Source organism: Carcharodon carcharias, chromosome 11 (assembly GCF_017639515.1).
Source record: "Carcharodon carcharias isolate sCarCar2 chromosome 11, sCarCar2.pri, whole genome shotgun sequence".
In the NCBI taxonomy this organism is placed as follows: domain Eukaryota; kingdom Metazoa; phylum Chordata; class Chondrichthyes; order Lamniformes; family Lamnidae; genus Carcharodon; species Carcharodon carcharias.
In genome coordinates, this window is record NC_054477.1 from 22,949,222 (window position 1) to 22,972,023 (window position 22,802).

General features: G+C 41.7%; 1 protein-coding gene across 3 annotated transcripts in view; it reads left to right on the top strand.

Moving 5' to 3' along the window:
• The window catches only part of ppp2r3b (protein phosphatase 2, regulatory subunit B'', beta), a 153,973-nt gene that overhangs the window by 92,982 nt on the left and 38,189 nt on the right, over nt 1–22,802 (top strand). For all 3 annotated transcript variants that reach the window (XM_041199878.1, XM_041199881.1, XM_041199879.1), the window contains 4 exons: nt 10,944–11,018; nt 19,332–19,418; nt 20,103–20,259; nt 22,546–22,594. In XM_041199878.1, coding sequence (XP_041055812.1) covers nt 10,944–11,018; nt 19,332–19,418; nt 20,103–20,259; nt 22,546–22,594 — 368 coding nt within the window. The remainder of the gene's footprint in view (nt 1–10,943; nt 11,019–19,331; nt 19,419–20,102; nt 20,260–22,545; nt 22,595–22,802) is intronic.

Consider the following 22,802-nt stretch of genomic DNA (forward strand, 5'->3'; position numbering starts at 1 on the left):
ATGAGAAGACTGACATGATTGAGCACAGATTACAAAACACAAATTTAACTGAAGAATCCCTGAGCAGAGCTGGACTTCTGATAGCATTTCACCTACACTGATTGGAATAATAGTGCTTGTGGAACAGAATTCTAGCAAAAGTATTTGGTTCTGTGTAGAAAAAACTCCTTCAGAAAAGCAAGTAATTAAATACCTGGTTACAGGGACAGGGGAAAACTGACAGTTAAAATTTCATGTCAGGCAATGATACAAAAATAGGTGGGAAAGCAAGTGGTGAGGATGACGCAAGTCTAAAGAGGGATATAGACAGGCTTAGTGAGTGGGCAAAAACTTGGCAGATAGAGTATAATGTGGGAAAATGTGAGCTTATGCACTTTGGCAGGAAGAATAGAGGAGCTGGGTATTATTTAAATGGAGAAAGACTGCAGATGGCTGCAGCACAGAGGAATTTGGGAGCCTCCCTGGTGCATGAATCCCAAAACGCTTTACAAGTTCAGCAGGTGATAGGGAAGGCAAAGGGAATGTTGACCTTTATTTCAAAGGGAATGGAGTATAAAAATAGGGAAGTCTTGCTAAAACTATACAAGGCACTAGTTAGACCACACCTAGAATACTGTGAACAATTTTGGTCCCCTTATCTAAGGAAAGAGATACTGGCATTGGAGGCAGTCCAGAGAAGGTTCATGAGGTTGATCCCAGGTATGGAGGGATTTTCTGATGAGGAGAGGTTGAGTAGGCTCGGCCTGTACTCATTGCAGTTTAGAAGACTAAGAGGCAACCTTATTGAAAAATATAAGATTCTTAGGGGGCTTGACAGAGTAGATGCTGAGAGGTTGTTTCCCCTTTGGGAGAGTCTGGGAACAGAGGGCATAATCTCAGTAAGGGGACACCCATTTAAAACAGAAATGAGAAGGAATTTCTTCTCTCAGAGGATAATGAGTCTGTGGAATTCTTTACTGCAGAGGGCTCTAGAGGCTGGGTCGTTAAGTATGTTCAAGATTGAGATAGACAGATTTTTAATCAACATGGGGAAAAGGCAGCAGAGTGGAGTTGAGTATTATCAGATCAGCCATGATCTCGTTGAGTGGCGGAGGAGACTTAATGGGCTGAATGGCCTACTTCTGTACCTACGTCTTATGGTCTATAGCTTGCGTTTTGTTCATTTAGAGGAGGCTGTGGACATTGTCAGTGTTGTTTAAGAGATGGGTAAATTGTTGCGAAGCCAAGTCTTGGGGATTAAGGACTGCCAGAGTTTTCTCTTTGATCTGTGGATCTATATTTCTATAAACATCTGTCCATGACCCGTTCTATGCTTCTTGTGTAAAATAGCCTTTGGCATCTAAGTGATTTTTGGGCTATTTAACTGCAAATGGCACAGCACATCATAGAAAATCAATCCCAACAAAGCTGTGCTTTTTTTTAAACTTACCTGAACCTAAAATTCAAACAACCATGAATAAAAGTAACCTATGAAAATGTGCGACACAATAGTAACAAAGACTTTTTAAGAACTTGGCCAAAAATGCCATTGGTTTTGTTTTTTCCTGAAAAATAAAAATTCCCAATACTCTCTGTCACTAACACATCCTAAGATCCACATTTTTTTTTTTAATACAGGCTGCATCCTTCTTTCATCCACTTGCAAATTGTCTATATTGTTTTCCCCCCCCTAGCTATTTAAAAAAAAATGTGAATGCTGCCATCAAACCAGTAGTTGATGGGAAGACTGTAGAAGTTATTTCAGTGAAGTAATTAATTCTGGCATTTGATCTTTCTTGCATCATGAGCTGGTGACATTTGATCTGACTCTTTTGATAAATGAAATAAAAATCTGTTTAGAGTGAAATCAATTTCTTCTGGTAACCCTTAAAACATTGATTTATGTGTTCTATATATTACTTCATTCAAGGTGGTTAGGTTTCTGAGTGGAGCCTCACCTTCCCATTTAAAATGCATGGAAACAGTTTATAAGTAAACATACCATCTTAATCAATGCAGCTTTCAAGGTCAGTTTTTTTCCCTTGGCAATTTTTCTAATGTAAAAGTTCAGTTTAGCAACTTTTTAGTATTGGAGCAATAAGGGAAAAATAAGAAATAAGGAAATAAAGTGCGGTTTATTTCTGCAATATAATAGGAATTGAGAAATCAACCTTTGATTAGCAAACGTGAAATTTATTTTGTGGGGCGGAAGTGGTTTTGACCAGGTGTGACGGCAAATTACCCTTGCCAAACACTTTACAATTGACACTATTGTTAGAAAAATGTATAAACTGCATTAGTGCCAGTAGAAGAAATCTAAATATATCTTGGAATTTAGTTACTATATTTGCAATAATCATGTACTTTCTGACCTGTTTACTTACTACCTGTATAATGAGAAATGTGCTAACACTCTAAAATTTGAAAGATTTTTTTTAATGTATCAGGACATACATGTACTCTATAAATACAGATATTGCAGTAGTGGTTTGCAACAGTTGTCTTTTTTGATGGGGGCCTGGGGGTGGGGTGAGGTATTAAAATGAATTGGGAAGATTTTTGCAGAATTAATATATAATCCTAATGCCACCAATGTGATATTCCTTTGCCATGTTGACTCTTAAAACATTATTTCTGTGTCCATTGTCCCAAAATCTTCCTTGGAGTTTCCCTTTCTCCTTGTATTCTCCTCCACAACCATCAATTCCCAGCTGATGATACCACAGACAGTCAAAGTGCTCCCAAGTCTGGTGGTGCTGCTTCCGGCTACTATGCCATTTAAAAATGAGATGGATTAGTTCAATCATCTTATGGTAGCTTAAGTTTAAAAATAAAAGCTAAGCTTCCACTCCATCAGGTGGCATACCTACCACACTGTTCTGCTGCCTTCAGATGATTTGTAGAAAGAGATGGTCAGCTTGTCAAGTAGGTATAGTTTAAAGCATACTCATGCTCCCACTAGCCTGTATCACTACGTCACTTTGGCATCAATTTACTCCAATTTTCAAAAATTGTGACCTAGCACTCCTTACAGCGATTTACAATTAATTTTTCTAAATCCTTTGACAGTTTTTTGTTGCAAAGTGTTTTTATTCTCTAAACAATGAGGTGAAGTACTTTGGGAGAGCTGTCCAAAAGTGAAACTGCAGAAGGAGTACAGAAGAAAATGGGTTGAACATAATGCTTTTGATTTCATCATTCTAGTTCTCTCAAATGCTTGAGTGCATCTGCCTGATTATTGTTTCATTATTCATGTGATATAACATGTTGGCATATTTCCCAAATAGTCTATTTCAAATCATGTTTGTACAAATCGTAGCAAAATTATGCAATGATGTGCCTATTTTAAATTGTGATTGATATTTAATATTTAACTATATAATTAGTAATTAAACATCTTTACTCTTTCTAAAAAAAAATTGTTTTGCTAATCAAAAAGGGAATCATTTTCCCAAAATAACCTCTTCCCTTTTCAGATACTTTTGAGATCACAGCTCATCCTCATTGATTTTGTTGATCATAAATCACTTCAACTAACTGTTCAACTAACTGTAACCAACTAAATGCAGTTCAGAGCATTTTGAGCTTGAATTGAATGTAATTTTGATCATTTTGTAAGCATCTATTATTCTACATATGAATATATGTTTGACATGCATTTGTGTACAGTACTCATGTACGTATTTCAGCCTTACTCTGACCTAAGTTGCCCACTAGAACTCTTGCATAGTCACACATTGTTTAAACAAAGTTCTCCCAGGTGTTCACAGTTTTCACAAATTCAGTTTATAACCTTGTGTTCAAACCACCATGCTTCTATAGCCCTCTCAAGCTTTCCCTGCAAACACTGTAATTTCCCAACCACAACCTAGCACAGCCAGCTTTTAGAGACCAGTTTATGCTTCAGTGTAGCAGCAAACATAGTCTGCTATGCATGAGTTGATTGATGGCTGTTTGTATGTTTACAAGGTGTTAACCATCATAACTTGATGGCAAATTTAGATAAAAACAAAAAACTGCAGATACTGGAAATCCAAAACAAAAACAGAATTACCTGGAAAAACTCAGCAGGTCTGGCCGCATTGGCGAAGAAGAAAAGAGTTGACGTTTTGAGTCCTCATGACCCTTCAGCAGAACTGGTTGAATCCAAGGAGAGGGGTGAAATATAAGCTGGTTTAAGGTGGGGGGCTGGGGGTTGGCGGGGTGGGGGGGGGTTGGTTGTAGGGACAAGGAAGCAGTGATAGGAGCAGATAATCAAAAGATGTCACAGACAAAAGAACACAAGTGTTGAAGTTGGTGATATTATATAAACGAATGTGCTAATTAAGAATGGATGGTAGGGCACTCAAGGTATAGCTCTAGTGGGGGTAGGGGGGCATAAAAGATTTAAAAATAATGGAAATAGGTGGGAAAAGAAAAATCTATATAAATTATTGGAAAAAACAAAAGGAAGGGGGAAGAAACAGAAAGGGGGTGGGGATGGAGGAGGGAGGTCAAGATCTAAAGTTGTTGAATTCAATATTCAGTCTGGAAGGCTGTAAAGTGCCTAGTCGGAAGATGAGGTGCTGTTCCTCAAGTTTGCGTTAGGCTTCACTGGAACAATGCAGCAAGCCAAGGACAGACATGTGGGCAAGAGAGCAGGGTGGAGTGTTAAAATGGCAAGCGACAGGGAGGTTTGGGTCATTCTTGCGGACAGACCGCAGGTGTTCTGCAAAGCGGTTGCCCAGTTTATGTTTGGTCTCCCCAATGTAGAGGAGACCGCATTGGGAGCAACGAATGCAGTAGACTAAGTTGGGGGAAATGCAAGTGAAATGCTGCTTCACTTGAAAGGAGTGTTTGGGCCCTTGGACGGTGAGGAGGGAGGAAGTGAAGGGGCAGGTGTTGCATCTTTTGCGTGGGCATGGGTAGGTGCCATAGGTGGAGGTTGAGGAGTAGGGGGTGATGGAGGAGTGGACCAGGGTGTCCCGGAGGGAACGATCCCTACGGAATGCCGCCGGGGGGGGGGGGGTGGTGAAGGGAAGATGTGTTTGGTGGTGGCATCATGCTGGAAATGGCGGAGGATGATCCTTTGAATGCGGAGGTTGGTGGGGTGATAAGTGAGGACAAGGGGGACCCTATCATGTTTCTGGGAGGGAGGAGACCAATGCGGTCTCCTCTACATTGGAGAGACCAAACGTAAACTGGGCAACCGCTTTGCAGAACACCTGCGGTCTGTCCGCAAGAATGACCCAAACCTCCCTGTCGCTTGCCATTTTAACACTCCACCCTGCTCTCTTGCCCACATATTTGTCCTTGGCTTGCTGCATTGTGCCAGTGAAGCCTAACGCAAACTTGAGGAACAGCACCTCATCTTCCGACTAGGCACTTTACAGCCTTCCGGACTGAATATTGAATTCAACAACTTTAGATCTTGACCTCCCTCCTCCATCCCCACCCCCTTTCTGTTTCTTCCCCCTTCCTTTTATTTTTTCCAATAATTTATATAGATTTTTCTTTTCCCACCTATTTCCATTATTTTTAAATCTTTTATGCCCCCCTACCCCCACTAGAGCTATACCTTGAGTGCCCTACCATCCATTCTTAATTAGCACATTCGTTTAGATAATATCACCAACTTCAACACTTCTGTGTTCTTTTGTCTGTGACATTTTTTGATTAACTGCTCCTATCACTGCTTGCTTGTCCCTACAACCACACCACCCCCCTCCACTTCTCTCTCTCTCTCTCTCTCTCTCTCTCTCTCTCTCTCTCTCTCTCTCTCCCCCCCCCCCCCCCCCCCCCCCCCCCCAGCCCCCCACCTTAAACCAGCTTATATTTCACCCCTCTCCTTGGATTCAACCAGTTCTGCTGAAGTGTCATGAGGACTCGAAACGTCAACTCTTTTCTTCTTCGCCGATGCTGCCAGACCTGCTGAGTTTTTCCAGGTAATTCTGTTTTTGTTTTGGCAAATTTTGATGTTGCCTTATCTCTGTGTATATAAATGTTTAGTCTGTTCCTAGTGTAAATAGCTTCACCTCATGGAAGAAATTAAAGTATCTAAGTTGAATGGAAGCATACAAATAAGCTTATTCATGTAATGAAAGTAACTTACCACTATATAGCACCTTTCATAACCTAAGGACGACCTAAACTGTTTCATAGCAGCTTAACTACTTATGAAGTACAATCACTGCTGTTATATAGGCAAACCTGACAATCAAGTTATACAACGAAGTTCCACAAAATAGAATGGGATGAATGACCATCTGTTTTACTGACAATGGTTAAGTGATAACGATTGGCCACAGTACCAGGAAAATGTTCACCTCGTTAAAAAATTGAATGTTTTGAAATCCACTAAAATAGGTAGATGATAAAACCTGGAACAAAAGTAAAAATACCTGGAAAAACTCAACAGGTCTGGCAGCATCTACGGAGAGGAACACAGTTAACATTTCGAGTCCATATGACTCTTCAACAGAACTAAGTAAAAATGGAAAAGAGGTGAAATATAAGCTGGTTTGGGGGGGAGGTGGTGGGGAGGGGGGTGGTGGTGACAGGTAGAGCTGGATAAAGGGCCAGTGATAGGTGGAGATAGCCAAAAGATGTCATAGACAAAAGGACAAAGAGGTGTTGAAAGTGGAGATATTATCTAAAGAATGTGCTAATTAAGGGTAGAAAGCAGGACATGCAAGGTACAGATAGCCCTAGAGGGGGTGGGGTGAAGGGAAGGGAACCTGTCCAGGTATTTTCATTTTTGTTTTGGATTTCCAGCATCCGCAGTTTTTTGCTTTTATCTTAGATAAAACCTGGGCATGTAACCTCTTCTGAAAGACAATATCTCTGGCAATGCAGCACTTCTGTGGTACAGAATTGACGTATTAGCCTTAATGCTGTGAAGGCTTGGCAAGGGGCTTCAAGTCAATACCTTCTAACACAATGGCGAGAGTTCTACCACTGAGCCAAGCTAAAATTTGGATATGACATATAGATGAAATGGATTCAAGTATCAGGTTGGACTGGAACTTGTTTAACGTCTCTTATGTAAGACAGCAGATAAGGGGCAGCGGGACCCCTGACAGTAATCCCATGAGGGAATTCAGATGAACTCAAGATTGTGGCTATATTTTAATATATAGGCTAAAAGCAAAATACTACAAATGCTGGAAATCTGAAATAAAAACAGTACTGGAAAAACTCAGCAGGCCTGGCAGCATCTATAGAGAGAGAAACAGAGTCAATGTTTCGAGTCCAACATGACTCTTCTCTTGCTTTTTCTTTCCAGAGATGCTGCCAGACCTGCTGAATTCTTCCAGCACTTTGTTTTTATTTTTATATAGGCTTGTATACTGGAGAGTCAATTTTCTGCTTTAGCCTTAATATAGATGTTTCTGTCTGATTGTTGGCACAAAAATAATCATCACTGCAGTGAGCTAACCAGCTAAATTTTCTGTGGCCAGCCTGTGTACTTTATTTGTAACCAAAATTCAGATGTTATATTGTGCTTCTCACTGATCACTTTACAGGGTGAACACTGGGCAGGAAACATGATGGCTTAGTTTGGGGAGGAGAGAAAGAATATTTAGGTAAATGATTAATAGAGGGCCAAGGATATGTGCATTGGGGATGATCTTTCAGACATGAGAGGAGAAACATGTGAAGAAGTTTGTTAACTGTATGGACATACAAACATACGAATTAGGAGCATGTGTAGGTCGCTCGGCCCCTCGACCTAATTTAGCTGATCTAATTTAACCTGAACTCTACATTCCTGCCTACCCCAGTAACCTTTCGCCCCCTTATTAATCAAGAATCTAGCTCTGTCTTAAAAATATTCAAAGACCCGCTACCACCGCCTTTTGAGGAAGAGTTCCAAAGACACACGACCCACTTAGAGAAAAAATTTCTTCTCATCTCGGTCTTAAATGAGTGACTCCTTATTATTCAACTGTGACCCCTAGTTCTAGATTCTTCCACAAGAGGAAACATCCTCTCCCCATCCACCCTGTCAAAACCCTCAGGATCTTGAAAGGTTTTGATCAAGCCGCCTCTTACTCTTCTAAACTCCAGTGGATACAAGCCTAACCTGTCCAACCTTTCTTCGTAAGACAACCTGCCCATTCCTGGCATTAGTCTAGTAAACCTTCTCTGAACTGCTCCTAATGCATTTACATCTATCCTTAAATAAGGAGACCAGTATTGTACATAGAACTCCAGATGTGGTCTCACCAATGCCCTGCACAACTGAAGCATAACCTCCCTACTTTTGTAATCAATTCCCCTCTCAATAAATGATAACATTCTATTAGCTTTCCTAACTACTTGCTGTACCTGCATACTAACCTTTTGTGATTCATGCACTAGGATACATGGATCCCTCTGAATCTCAGAGCTCTGCAACCTCTCACCATTTAGATAATAAGCTTTTTTATTCTTCCTGCAAAATGGACAGTTTCACATTAGCCCACATTATCCTCCATTTGCCAGATCTTTGCCCATGCACTTAAACTACCTTTGTCCCTTTGGAGCCTCCTTATGTCCTCTTCACAATTTACTTTCCTGCCTATCTACTGTCATCAGCAAATTTAGCAACCAAACCTTCAGTCTCTTCATCCAAGCCATTTAGATTAATTGGAAAAAGTTGAGGCCCCAGCAGTGATCCCTGTGGCACACCACTCATCACATCCTGCCAACCAGAAAAAAACCCATTTATACCATCTCTCTGCTTCCTGTTAGCAAGCCAATCTTCTATCCAAGCCAATTTGTTAGCCACTACACCGTGAGCATTTATTTTCTGCAATAACTTTGATGCGGCACCTTATGAATGCTTTCTGGAAATCTAAGTACAGTACATCCATTGGTTCCCCTTTATCCACAGCACACGTGATTCCTTCAAAGAAGTCCAATAAATTGGTTAAACATGATTTCCCTTTCATAAAACTATGTCGACTCTGCCTGATTGCCTTGAATTTTTCTAAGTTCCCTGATACAACATAACATCGTTAATAATAGCTTCCAAAATTTCTCTGTAACAGATGTTAGGCTAACTGGCTTGTAGTTTCTTGCTTTCTGTCTCCCTCCCTCTTTGAATAAAGGAGTTACATTTGCTATTTTCCAATCTAATGAACCTTCCCCAAATCTTGGGAACTTTGGAAAATTAAAACCCATGCATCAACTATCTCACTAGCCGTGCATATTATTGCAAAGGAGGCAGAATGAGGCCATTTAAGGGTCTCATTAGGCCTAAGGGTGTGCAGGGCTGGCTGACGCCTTACCACTCACCATAATATGGGGGACAGCTCAGAGGTGGACTGCTCACCCAGTTTATTTTACGTGCTCCCCTCCCCCGACCTGTAAATACACAGGTGAGGATGGTAAAATACCCCACCACCCCCCCAAGGACAAATTACAGCAGGCGCTTTATAGCACTGGAGAAGTACCACTAGCGGTGCCTTTACAAGATTCTCCAAATCCAGCAGTAAGAAAGGTGGTCCAAGAGCAGTGTCCTCTCCCAAGTCAACATACCCAGCATCCAGGCACTAATGACTCAAAACCAGCTCTGCGAGCAGTATATGTTTGAATGTCTGACACCAGACTCCAGAATCAACTGCTCTGTTCTGAATTTGGTCGAGGCAGGATACTTCCTGAAGGACTGTGGAAAGTGTGTCCCTGGCTTGTGACTGAACAAAATGGAGAGAGTTCATTCTGGAACACAAAAAGAGATTTTGTCAGGGGCACACAGAAGTTAAGGCAAGGCATCAGAGCCAGCACCCAACCCTCCAAGCACCATTTCCCAGCATGTGGGAGAGTCTACAGATCACGCATAGACTTAGTGGTCATCCCAGAACCCATTGAACTGGAGTGGAAGCAAGACCTCTTCGATCCCAAGGGACCGCCCAAGAAGGAGAATTGGTAGTAGAAGATAGCAATTCGACAGTTCGTCTTACAGTGTCTTTTTTTTCTGTATCGATTTGGAGCAAAAATAAGTAGCTTTAAATTGTTGCTTTGCAATTATCCAGTGGCTTGGACATCTGCAATTGCTTTGCAAAAGGTTTTTTAAATTTTCTTGCTCTAGCAACTTTCCTAAATTAATGAAGAATTTCCTTTTAAAAATTGATAATGAAACTGCTTCATTTACCTTTAAGGAAGAGTAGAGCTTCATTGGTTCAGGCTGGCTATCAGCAGCCATGTGGTTTTTGCCACCCTAGAGTTTTCTAATAAGTCAGTGGCATTACACAATGGCTCAGTCTCCAGGAGACAAATTAATGGATTAGTTGCCACTCTTGGTTGACTCACAGGGAGTTGCATATTTTTTGCGATTGACATAAACTATGTTTTTGAATATTTTAGAGTTTTAGATAACTAAGAATGGGCACAGGTAACAGATCCTTTACTATGTAAGACCATAAGACATAAGAGCAGAAATTAGGCCATTTGGCCCATCAAGTCTGCTCCGCCATTCAATCATGGCTGATAAGTTTCTCAACCCCATTCTCCCGCCTTCTCCCCGTAACCTTTGATCCCCTTACCAATCAAGAACCTATCTATCTCGGTCTTAAATATTTCCCAGAACACATTGTAACATCTGGTGGCAGAGCTTAGACTGTCATCTTAATTCGTTTACATCATTGAACCAGGAGTAGACTTTCCAGCCGTGCAAGCTTGTCCTGCCATTCAATTAAATCATTGCTGATATTTCTCTTACCTCCTCCTCTCCAACTCAGTATTGTATCTCTTCATACTTTTGCCTAATGAAAAGCAATCAATTTCAGTTTTGAAATTTTCAATTGACCGAGCATCAACAGCTTTTTGGATAGGGAGTTCCAGATTTTAAAGGAACTAATATGGCTGTAGTGTTTCTGACCTAAAGTCGGCTCATGCAATTCAAATGCTCTTAAAATACAGAAGAGGGTAATGATTTGAAACACTTAGGAAATATTCATGAGAACTGTATTGTTTGAACAACTGCTGGTTTCCTTTTGTAGGATGTGGTGAACACACACCCCGGGTTGACGTTTCTTAGAGAAGCTGCAGAATTTCACACTCGATATATTACCACAGTAAGTACCTCTAGAGGACTGTTTTTAATTAATGTTTTTGTCACCTGTTTCTCAACCACCCCAACTAGATTGCTACAGCCATATTGGTGGTTGATAACTTATAAATGGAGGCTGTTCCGTTTATATGGAGGAGGCAGGGCATGGCTCGTCTGACTGCTGGAATAGGTAGCTCGAGATCGAGGGGTGTGGTAGGTCAGCAGATCATGGGATATTAGGATGGGAGGGTACCGGCAGTTCACTAATAGGTGTCTCTGGTTCAGGGGTTGGTGAAGGGAGTTAGCAGATTATGCAGTAGGAGGATTGGGGATTGGAGGCAGTTTTGGCTGATTGCAGGGCATACAGATAATGATGAGGTTGGAGGAGGAATGGCTGACCCATCATAACAACGAGGAGAGGCCATGAGGGCTGAATGTTCGCCTATGGGACTGGGGTGGGAGCATGAGTGCTCTAAAATGCTCTGGCCTTCTGCAGCCAGCTGATCCATTTCGCTGCTGGGTTTCCTGAGCCTTTTTCCTGAACCAAGCTATTCCCCCTGCCTTACTAAATTACCATAGTTTATATTTTGCTGCTTCAAATATTTATCTAATTTCCCCTTCAAGGAAGCAGTGGTCTTCATCTGAGCCACTCACTTGGTGGATCATAATCATAAGTAAGATCATAAGAAATAGGAGCAGGAGTAAATAAATTGTCCCATTGAGCCCTCTCTGCCATTCAATAAAATCATGGCTGACCTGATTGTGACCTTAATCCCACGTTCCTGGCTGCCCCTCATAACCCTTGACTCCCTTGTAGATCAAAAACCTATCTAGCTCAGCCTTGAATATATTCAATGACCCTGCCTCTACTGCTTTCTATGGAAGAGAATTCCAAAGACTATCAACCCCCAAAGAAAAAACTCCCCCTCATCTCTCTCCAAAATGGGAGTCCCCTTATTTTTAAACTGTCCCCCCTAGTTCTAGATACCCCCACAAGGGGGTATCTCAGCATCTACTTTGTCAAGCTCTCTCTCAATCTTTTATGTTTCAATAAGATCACCTCTCATTATTTTAAACTCCAATGAGCTTTGGATCAACTTGTTCACCCTTTCCTCATAAGAAACCCCTCATCCCAGGAATCAGCCCAGTGAACCTTCCCTGGATTGTTCCAATGCAAGTATATCCATCTTTAAGTAAGGAGACCAACTCTGCACTCAGTACTGTACATTTGGTTGCACCAATGTGCTGTACAGTTGTAACAAGACATCCCTACTTTTATACTCCATTCCCCTTGCCATAAAGTTCAACATTACATTTGCCTTCCTAATTACTTGCGGTACCTACATGCAAACTTTTTATGATTTCATGTACATGGACACCCAGGTCCCTGTGTACTGTAGCATTCTGCAGTCTCTCTCTATTTAATTAATATGCTGCTTTTCTATTCTCCCTGCCAACATGGAAACCTCGCATTTTCCCACATTATACCCCATCCGACAAATTTTTGTCTACTGACAGCTAATTTATGGTCCATTGTATCCTCCTCAAAACTTGCTTTTCTACCTATCCTTGTATCATCAGCAAATTTGGCTACAGTACAGTTAGTCCCTTCATCCAAGTTATTAATATGGATTGCAAATAGTTAAGGCTGCAGCATTGATCTCTGGAACTCTACTTGTTACAGTTTGCCAATCTGGAAATGATTTTTTTCCCAACTCTGTCTTCTATTAGCTCATAATCTATCCATGATACTATATCACCCCAGTCCATGAGCTGTAACTTGTGCAGTATACTTTTTTGTGGCACCTTATCATATACATTTTGGAAATCCAAATACACAATATCTATTGGTACCCCTTTATCCATTCTCCTTGTTACATTCTCAAAAAACTCTAATAAATTTACCATTCACGATTTCCCTTTCACAAAACCATGTTGACTCTGCCTGATTGTATTATGATTTTCTCAATGTTCTGCTACTATTTCCTTAATAATGGATTCTAGCATTTTCCCAATGAGATGTTAGTCGAACTGGTCTATAGTTTCCTTTGTAGACCCTTTCATGAACAGAGGTGTTGCATTTTCAGTTTTCCAATCCATTGGGACCTTTCCAGAATCTAGGGAATTTTGGAAGACTACAACCAATGCATCCACTATCTCTGCAGATTCTGTATGTAAAGAAATTTCTGTAACTTTTCCATAATCTAGATGATTTTAAATTGATGATCCCTCTACATAATTCCTCTATTAAAAACATTCAATTTGAGTCTGCATTTAGCTGCAAGCCCAGGTTATTAGTAGTGCAGACTTATCAAACTTGCTCTGAAATTTTTTTGAATTGCCATTTATTTCCTCTTAAGATAAAACTAATTTCCAAAAAACAATTAAAATATATCTATTTCTCAGTTTTATGATTTAAATTTATCCATTGATTTATCTTGTTTCTCTTTTACTGTCTTAATTAATTCTTTTGTTTGGTTCTTGATGTGCTCAGGCTCTTTTAAAAGTCCAGACTTTGATATGTTTGCCCGGAACTATGATGCTAGAATGAATTTTGAATAAAAAAACTAGTCTCAGTAATGATGACCATGAACCTACCGGATTGTCATAAAAGCCCACCTGGTTCACTAAGATACTTTAGAGGAGGATATCTGCTGTCCTTACATGGCCTGGCTTGTATGTGACTCCACACCTACAGCAATGTGGTTGACTCTTAAATGCCCTCTGAAACAGCCTAGTAAACTACTCAGTTACATTAAACCACTACAAAGAAGTTGAATAAGAATAAAACCGGTTGGATTGCCCGATATTGATCTCTGCACAGGACACAACAAATGCGCAACCAGCCTAGTCGACCCTGCGAAGTTCTCCTTGCTAACGTTTGGGAACTTATGCCAAAATTGGGAGAACTGTCCCACAGATTAGTCAAGCAGCAGCCTGATTTGTTCATACTCTCAGAACTATACCTTACAGCCAATGTTTCAGACTCCCTTATTGCCGTCCCTGAATTTTTAAAAAAGCATTTTGCAGGATGTGGGCACCGCTGGCTAGGCCAACATTTATTGCCCATCTCTAATTGCCCTTGAGAAGGTGGTGGTGAGCTGCTTTCTTGAACCACTGCAGCCCATGTGGTGTCGATACACCCACAGAGCTGTTAGGAGGGAGCTCCTAGACTTTGACGCAGCGACAGTGAAGGAACAGTGATATATTTCCAAGTCAGGATGGTAAGTGGCGTGGAGGGGAATTTCCAAGTCGTGGTGTTCCCATGTATCTCGGCTAGTGGGTATTCAGAATTTGTTGCAAAGTGGGAATTCAGTGCATAAGGGACGAGGTGCTCTTTGCATTTTTTCCTTGCTATCCAACTCATTAAATCTCCAGAGCATGCTGCAGCAGGAGAGGCTACAAGCGAAAGGAATCACTGGTAAATAGTGGTTAACGTATTTACTACTTTAATTGTTTATAGTTTAAGGTCTTTGTGGTTTACAGTTTGTATATTCTACAGTAACGAGGATCAGGAAAGAAGGGCCCTAGAGTAGTTGACTTAAAAGGTTTAATGTAAAAGGATAAGTCACAGCAGGAGCACTCAAAGCCATGGTGTGATCCATGTGGAAAGCCGGGGACATTTCCAGTGCCCAGGGCCAGCGCGTGTGCAGGAAGTGTGTCCAGCTGCTGTGCCCTGGAAGCTCGGGTTTCAGAGCTGGAACGGCGGCTGGGGACACTGTGGAGCATCCACGGGTCTGAGAGCATAGTGGATAGCAGGTTTAGAGAGGTGGTCACACCGTAGATGAAGGGACTTGAGGAAAGAAGGGAATGGGTAACCACCAGGCAGTCCAAGAGAAACAGGCAGGTAATTCAGGAGTCCCCGGGGTCCTGCTCGCAAATCGGTATTCTGTTTTGGAGGCTAATGAGGGCACTGATTCCTCCAGGGAGTGCGGACAGAGCCAAGCTTCTGGCACCATAAGCAGCCTGTCTGTACAGGAGGGGAGGAAGAGCAATAGTAATAGGGAATTCTATAGTCAGGGGAACAGATAGGCACTACTGTGGCCGTCATGTGACTCCAGGATGGTATGTTGCCCCCCCTGGTGCCAGAGTCCAGGATGTTACTGAATGGCTGTAGGGCATCCTGAAGGAGGAGGGTGATAAGGCAGAAGTACATGTTGGTACCAATGACATAGGTAGAAAGATGGATGAGGTCTTGCATCAAGAATCCAGGGAGTTAGGCAGTAGACTAAAAAGCAAGACCTCTCGGGTTGTAATCTCTGGATTACTCCCAGTGCCACGTGCTAGCGAGCTCAGAAATAGGAAAATAGCGCAAATGAATATGTGGCTTAAGAGTTGGTGCAGGAGGGAGGGTTTTAGATTCCTGGATCACTGGGACAGGGAAGGTGGGACCTGTACAAGCAGGACGGTCTACATCTGAACTGGAGCGGGACTAACATCCTTGTGGGCAGGTTTGCTAATGGTGTTGGGAGCAGTTTAAACTAATTCGGCAGGGGGAGGGGACCCAGAATGTTAGCAGAATAGGGACACATCATAATACAGTAAAACAATCAAGTCAGAGGGAGTACAGCTGCAAAAAGCTTCAAGGGAGTAAGGCAAGGCTGGATGGCCTCTTCTTTAATGCTAGGGGTATTACAGGTAAAACAGATGAGTTAAGGGTGAAGATTGACATGTGGAATTGTGATATATTAGCCATCACTGAGACGTGGTTGAGAGAAGGGCAGGATTAGCAGCTCAACATTCCGGCATATAGAATCTTCAGGCAAAATGGGAGGGGGTAAAAGAGGAGGAGGAGTTGCATTATTAGTTAAGAAGTCAGTCACTGCAGTAAGGAGAGATGATATCTGGGAGGGGGCATCAAATGAAGCTTTGTGGGTAGAGCTTAGGAATAAAGAAGGGGCAACCACTTTATTAGGTTTTATTACAGACCCCCAGATAGTCAGTGGGAAATTGAGGAGCAAATATGTGCACAATTTGTGGAGGTGTGTAAAAACAATAACAATAGGGTAATTATATTAGGCAATTTCAACTTTCCCAACATTAATTGGGATAGACATAGTGTTAAGGGCTTGGATGGTGTGGATTTCTTGAAATGTGTACAGGAGAACTTTTTAGGTGACTATGTAGAGGGTCCAACAAGGGACGGTGCATTGCTGGACCTGATTCTGGGGAATGAAGCCGGATAGGTGGCTGAGGTGGTGGTGGGCAAGCATTTTAGCGATAGTGACCACAACATGGTACAATTTAAGTTTCTAATGGACAAAGAAATCGACAAGTTGCAAAAAAATGTTTTGGACTGGGGGAGAGTGGATTTTAGTAAAATAAGGCAGGATTTGGCCAAGGTAGACTGGGAACAGTTACTAGTGGAGAAATCTACAGAGGAACAATGGGGGTGTTCAAAACGGAAATGGGGAGGGTACAGGCTCAACATGTTCCCTCTAGGATGATAGGAAGGAGTAACAAGCCCAGAGAATCATGGATGACCAGTGATATTCAGGTTACGATGAGAAGGAAAAGAGAGGCTTTTAGCAGGTACAAGGGAAGCAAATCAGCAGAGGCATTAGCAGAGTTCAGACAGTGCAGGGTGGAGCTTAAGAAAGCAATTGGGAGAGCAAAGAGGGGATATGAGAAAGCTCTGGCTGGTAAAAGTAGGGAAAATCCCAAGATATTCAATGAGTATATCAATGGGAAGAGGATAACCAGGGAAAGAGTAGGGCCCATAAGGGACCAAGTGAGCAATCTATGGGTGGAGCCAGAGGACATCGCTAGAGTGTTGAATGAATACTTCACGTCCGCCTTCACTCAAGAGAATGAGGATGAAGGTATCGAATTCGGGGAGAGAGATTGCGAGGTTCTTAAGCAAATTGATATAGGGAGTGACAAGGTATTGGAGGTGTTGGCAGGCTTAAAATTGGACAAATCTCCGGGTCTGGATGATTTGTGTCCCAGACTTCTGAGGCAGGCAAGGGAGGAGATTGCAGGGGCTGTGACCCAAATTTTTAATTCCTCTCTGGCCATGGGGGAGGTGCCAGAGGACTGGAGAACAGCTAATGTGGTTCCGCTACTTAAGAAGGGTTGTAGAGATAAGCCAGGGAACTACAGGCCAGTGAGTCTCAGTGGTAGGGAAACTTTTGGAGAACATTCTGAAAAGTGTGAGGTGATACACTTTTGAAGGAGTAATTTGACTAGGAAGTATTCAATGAATGGCATGGTACTAGGAAGTTCTGAGGAACAAAGGGATCTTGGCATGCATGTCCATAGATCTATGAAGGCAGAGGGGCACGTTACTGGGGTGGTGAAAAAGGCATATGGGACACTTGCCTTTATCAATTGGGGCATAGGTTACAAAAGTAGGAAGGTCATGTTGAAGTTGAATAGAACCTTGGTGAGGCCACAGCTGGAGTCCTGTGTGCAGTTCTGGTCACCACATTATAGGAAGGATGTGATTGCACTGGAGGGGGTGCAGAGGAGATTCCAGGATGTTGCCTGGGATGAAACATTTAAGTTATGAAGAGAGGTTGGATAGACTTGAGCTGTTTACGTTGGAACAGAGAAGACTGAGGGGCGAGCTGATTGAGGTGTACAAGATTATGAGGGGCATGGACAGGGTGGATAGGGAGCAGCTGTTCCCCTTAGTTGAAGGGTCAGTCACAAGGGGGTATAAGTTCAAGGTGAGGGGCAGGAGGTTTAAGGGGGATGTGAGGAAAAACTTTTTACGCAGAGGGTGTGCTGGTAAATGGGATTAGGTAGGTAGGTGTTTCTCACGTGTCGGTGCAGACTCGATGGGCCGAAGGGCCTCTTCTGCACTGAGATCTGCTGCTCTTGTACTTCTAGATGGTAGTTGTTGTGGGTTTGGAAGATGCTGCCTAAAGAGCCTTGGTGAATTCCTGCAGTCCATCTTGTAGATGGTACACTCTACTTCTACTGTTCGTCAGTAATGGAGGAAGTGCATGTTTGTGGATAGGGTGCCAATCAAGCGGGCTGCTTTGTCCTGGATGATATCAAGCTTCTTGAATGCTGTTGGAGCTGCACTCATTCCAGCAAGTGGAGAGTATTCCATCACACTCATGACTTGTAGATGGCGGACAGGCTTTCGGAAGTCAGAAGGTGAATTATTGGACACAAGATTCCTAGCTACTGACCTGTTCTTGTAGCCACAGTATTTATGTGGCTAGTCCAGTTCAGTTTCTGGTCAACGGTAACCCCCAGCATATTGATAGTGGGGGATTCAGCAATGGTCATGCCATTGAATGTCAAGCGGCAATGGTTAGAATCTCTCTTGTCCATTGTATGTCTACTGTCCCACTGCCAGGAAAAATCTTTTTGTTCTTGGAATGTGAGCATCTCTGGCATTTATTGTCCATCCCTAATTTCCCTAGGTGGTGCAGCAACTCACCAAGGCTCCTTTGACAAACCTTTGAAACCTGCAATCTCTTCCACCCAGAAGAGCGAGGGCAGCAAGTGCATGGGATCACCACCTCCTGCAAATTGCCCTCCAAATCACATACTATCCTACATGGAAATATATCGCTGTTTCTTCATAGTCACTGGGTCAAAATCCTGGAACCATCACCTAAACAGCCTACCTACACCCCACAGACTGCAGCTGTTCAAGAAGGCAGTTCAACACCATTTTCTCAAGTGGATGGGCAAAAAATACTGGCCTTGCCAGAGACACCCACATCCTATGAATGGATTAAAATAAACTATTTGGCGCTTTATAGTCTTCTGCCTTAAACATTGAGTTTAACAACTTTCAACCTTGACCACTGCTCCAATTTTCACAAACCGCAGGTGCTGGTAATGGAAAACAGGTCCATCAGAGCCACTGGGGAGTGGGGAAGGTGTGGTTGCGATGGATTCCCTATCAATACACAACTGTCAAGTACCCCTGGTATCTACCAGCTTTTTTTCACTATATTCCCTGGGGACAGAAACCTCTGTCCTTTTGCCAGATTTTTCTTGCTTTGTTCCTGCTCTGCTATAATCATTTACATCTCCTCTAGATACATCTTTTTCTTCACTTATCTCGTTACCACCCACTTTTGCCTTGCAGCAGCGCACCCCCTTTGCATTTTATTGCTCCTGCCCTGTTACAGACCATCCCTGGTGTTATTTACTCTTGTTACCCCCGCATAGCCCCCTTTTTAACTTGACTGTACATGCTTAAAAACTGTTATTTTATGAACATCCTCCAGTTCTGATCAAAGGTCACCAACTTGAATCTTGTTTATCTTGTTTAACTTATTCTGTAATCTCTGGGCTACCTCCCCTACTTTGGTATTATCTGCAGATTAGGCTCGTTTTTATATCTTAATTTTGACGTTTTATTGTACAGGTCATACAGAGGATATTTTACACAGTAAACAGATCATGGACAGGGCGTATAACTTGTACAGAAATTAGGAAAAGCAACCTTCTACAGGTATGGTCTCCTGCAATCTATTTGGATATTCTTCCCTTTCTTATACAAATCTTTCTATTCTTTTCCGCTGTTGTCACTCTCGCATTTGAATTTCCAGAACTTATTTTCTCTCAGATCACTTGGATTCAAACATCTAACTCCATTAATCATTGCTGGCATTTTCATCTGTTTATTTTTAACAGAAGCTTTCTTGAAATGGGACTTGTCGGATTCTCCTATACGGCCAACAGGTTGTCCTGTTTTTCAGAGCTCGCACTGAAGTACAGTGTGTTGTGAACATATGATGACTTAAGAGCAACTGCACATTTGGCACCATCAGTCTTGCATTAATTGCGGCTGCAGTAAATTTCAGTATCCATAATTAGAGAAATGTTTAAATCCTTATTATTGTGAGTGAAGTCAACAGTATTGATCCGTTAAACTATTTCTAAATTTTAAAATTAGATTTACACTAAAATTGTGAATGATCAGCCAAAGTTAAAGGATTACAGATTTGGCTGTTGGCTTGCAAATAAGCGATGCATCAACATAGTGTATGTGGTGGGAATATTGCTAATGTTTCAGTTTAAATTCTATTAATTTAAGTTATCCTCAGCTGACGGTTAACCATCTGCAGTGTTAGAGTAATTACTTTATTAATAATTTTATGAATTCTAAAGTAAGGGTATGTTTTTTAATTCGTAGAACCTAGCCTTATTGGAAGAGGAAGAGGACATTAATCAGCTCACAGAATTTTTCTCCTATGAGCACTTTTATGTGATCTATTGTAAATTCTGGGAACTCGACACTGACCATGACCTCTACATTGATCAGAAGGACCTGGCAAGACATAATGATGATGGTATGACATGCAACATGAAGTAGCAGGTTATTAAGAGTCAGCTGCTTGATGTTTAAAATGACAGATTATGCATAAATAAATGGTGAACAGCTATTTGGGAGAAAAAAGTCAGCCTCCTTTACTTGCTAGAACATAAACCTATTTACAAAACAGAAACCTGTATTGTACTGCCTATTTTTCATCCTGCTCATTTTATCAAGGCAAACAGAACGTAATTAAATCACAGCCCATCAATAATAATTTTTATTTTGGAGGAAAATAGTCAAAGGCATGCATATATATAATGTGAGCAGGGGAAATTGTATTAATTCTATTTATCACAGTGAAGACATTAAGTTTGGAAACATTTTTTCTTTCGCTCGGTCAGTCCAGAATCATTCATTGAGCATCCTGTTCATTATTTTAGTTGAAAACAGATTAGGAGAGCTTTAAGGACCATGTCATTGGTCACTTCTGAGGCTGACTGAATAATTGTCATAACTCTGTTATGAATCTTGACCATCAACATTTCAGCTGTTGAGAATCAACAAACCTGAGTTGAGTTAGAGCTCCCTAACATTTACACCAACCTTTTCCCAAAATAGTCCACAGGATGTACAGTGTTTAGTTACCTGCCAGATGCCTCATGCCAGCAGGTTACCCAGGCAGTAAAGGAATGATGCCTCAAGATGGTTGATACCAATAATTCAAATGCGTTTGCAACACACTTAATTCCAAATCATTAATCAAGCTAGTTACTTCAGCTCTGAAGAAGGGTCATACAGACTCGAAACGTTTTCTCTGCCTCTCTCTCCACAGATGCTGTCAGACCTGCTGAGTTTTTCCAGCACTTTTTGTTTTCGTTTCAGATTTCCAGCATCCACAGTATCTTGCCTTTATTCCTCTAGTTACTTCTGTTAATTGAATCACTCGGAGGTGCACATTCATTGGAACTGAATTTCCACAGATGTTCTCAGGATCATCCACTGTAACTTCAGAACTTCGGAAAACCTGGAAAAATGGCTTTGGCACTTTATTTGAGGGTTTATACAGCTCTTTGACAGAAGTTAAGGCTGGCAAACGAGGGAAACCCTGCTGATCAAATTTTTGAGATACCTTGCCCTTCCAGGGTAATCTGCAGTAGACTGGGCACTTTTCAGGGCCAAAAGCTATGGCCTTAGGCCTGTTCATGAGTGTGCATGATATACAGCTCGAAATGATCTGATCAGGGTAGCCATTATCCCACAGGATGCCTTTGATGAGCCCTGTTTCAGCATCAAGCTTGCCTGGTGAGTAAATGGCTCAGGTGCTGTTTACAAGGCTTCCAATAAGACCAACCTTATAACATGTGGAACTGTCAGAATCCCAATTTGAGCAACAGGTGAAGCTAGCTGTTTCATGCTGCTTCTATGCAGTAGCAGCACAAGTGGTATTCACCACTAACAGGATGCTGTCGTCAAGCCGAAAAGACATTTTCCCTATCTCACAAATGAGTAATGTGGTATATGCATTTCACTGCTAATGTGATGCTAGATATGTAGGCTGTACGCCCCAAAGACTGACATTGTATCAAACAGTATGGCCCAGCCACTCTTCTCAACAGGCAAGGTACAGACTGTACCCAACCAGCCCATGCTTGCAAAACACAGTGTGCAACATTGAATGTGATTCAGTGACTGGACAACATTTGCTTAAAAAATCCCCAGTGTGTTAAGAATTACACTGACAGCCAATTTAAGATTCAGTCGGGCTCACGTAGCGCATTTACGTGTACTGGAAGCTACATATATTGATACACAGGGCCTTGTTCCTTGCAGACAGAAAGAACCTGTACACACATTGCACCTGTTTCGGCTAAACAAAATAAGTGACAACCATTCGCTGACTCATTCCTTGGGGCAATGCCTTGACCAATCAGGGTCAAGTTGCCTGGTTTAAATTTCAAACAATGCTTGGCAGTTAATTGTCAGTCACCATCGCTGGTGCATTCTCCATGGCAACACCTCTACCAATCTGAGTCCACTTGCCAACCAATCAGCGCTCCCTTCACATACGATATGAATTGTTGTTTTCCCCTTATGTTGATATTCTTGCGAAGTGCCTTGATGAGTGCAAGACAAAAAAGCTTTGTCTCTTTTTTCAGCAATACTGAAAGTAAACTATAATGTCACCGAACAAGTTTGTGCATATCCTTGTTAAAGCATGACTCTCAGCAACCATCAATTTGAAACAGTCTATAATGTTTTATTAAATTTCTCAATTTTGCAAGGTGTACTATATGAATTATGCTTCTGCTTTTACTTTCAGCTATATCAGGTAGAATGATAGAAAGAATCTTCTCCGGAGCAGTCACGAGGTAAACCTTGCAAATATTTTTAGATGCAAGTCAAAAGAACAATACAACAGTTTGAATTTATATACAGTAGTTGCTTTCAATTTTTACTTTATAGTGGCTAATGGTAGAACAGCTTGTATGATCAGATTTCTTTTGCAGTTTAAGCAGTTAGGAAAATAAGAAATAGGAGCAAGAGTAGACCAATTGGCCCCTCAAGCCTGCTCTGTCA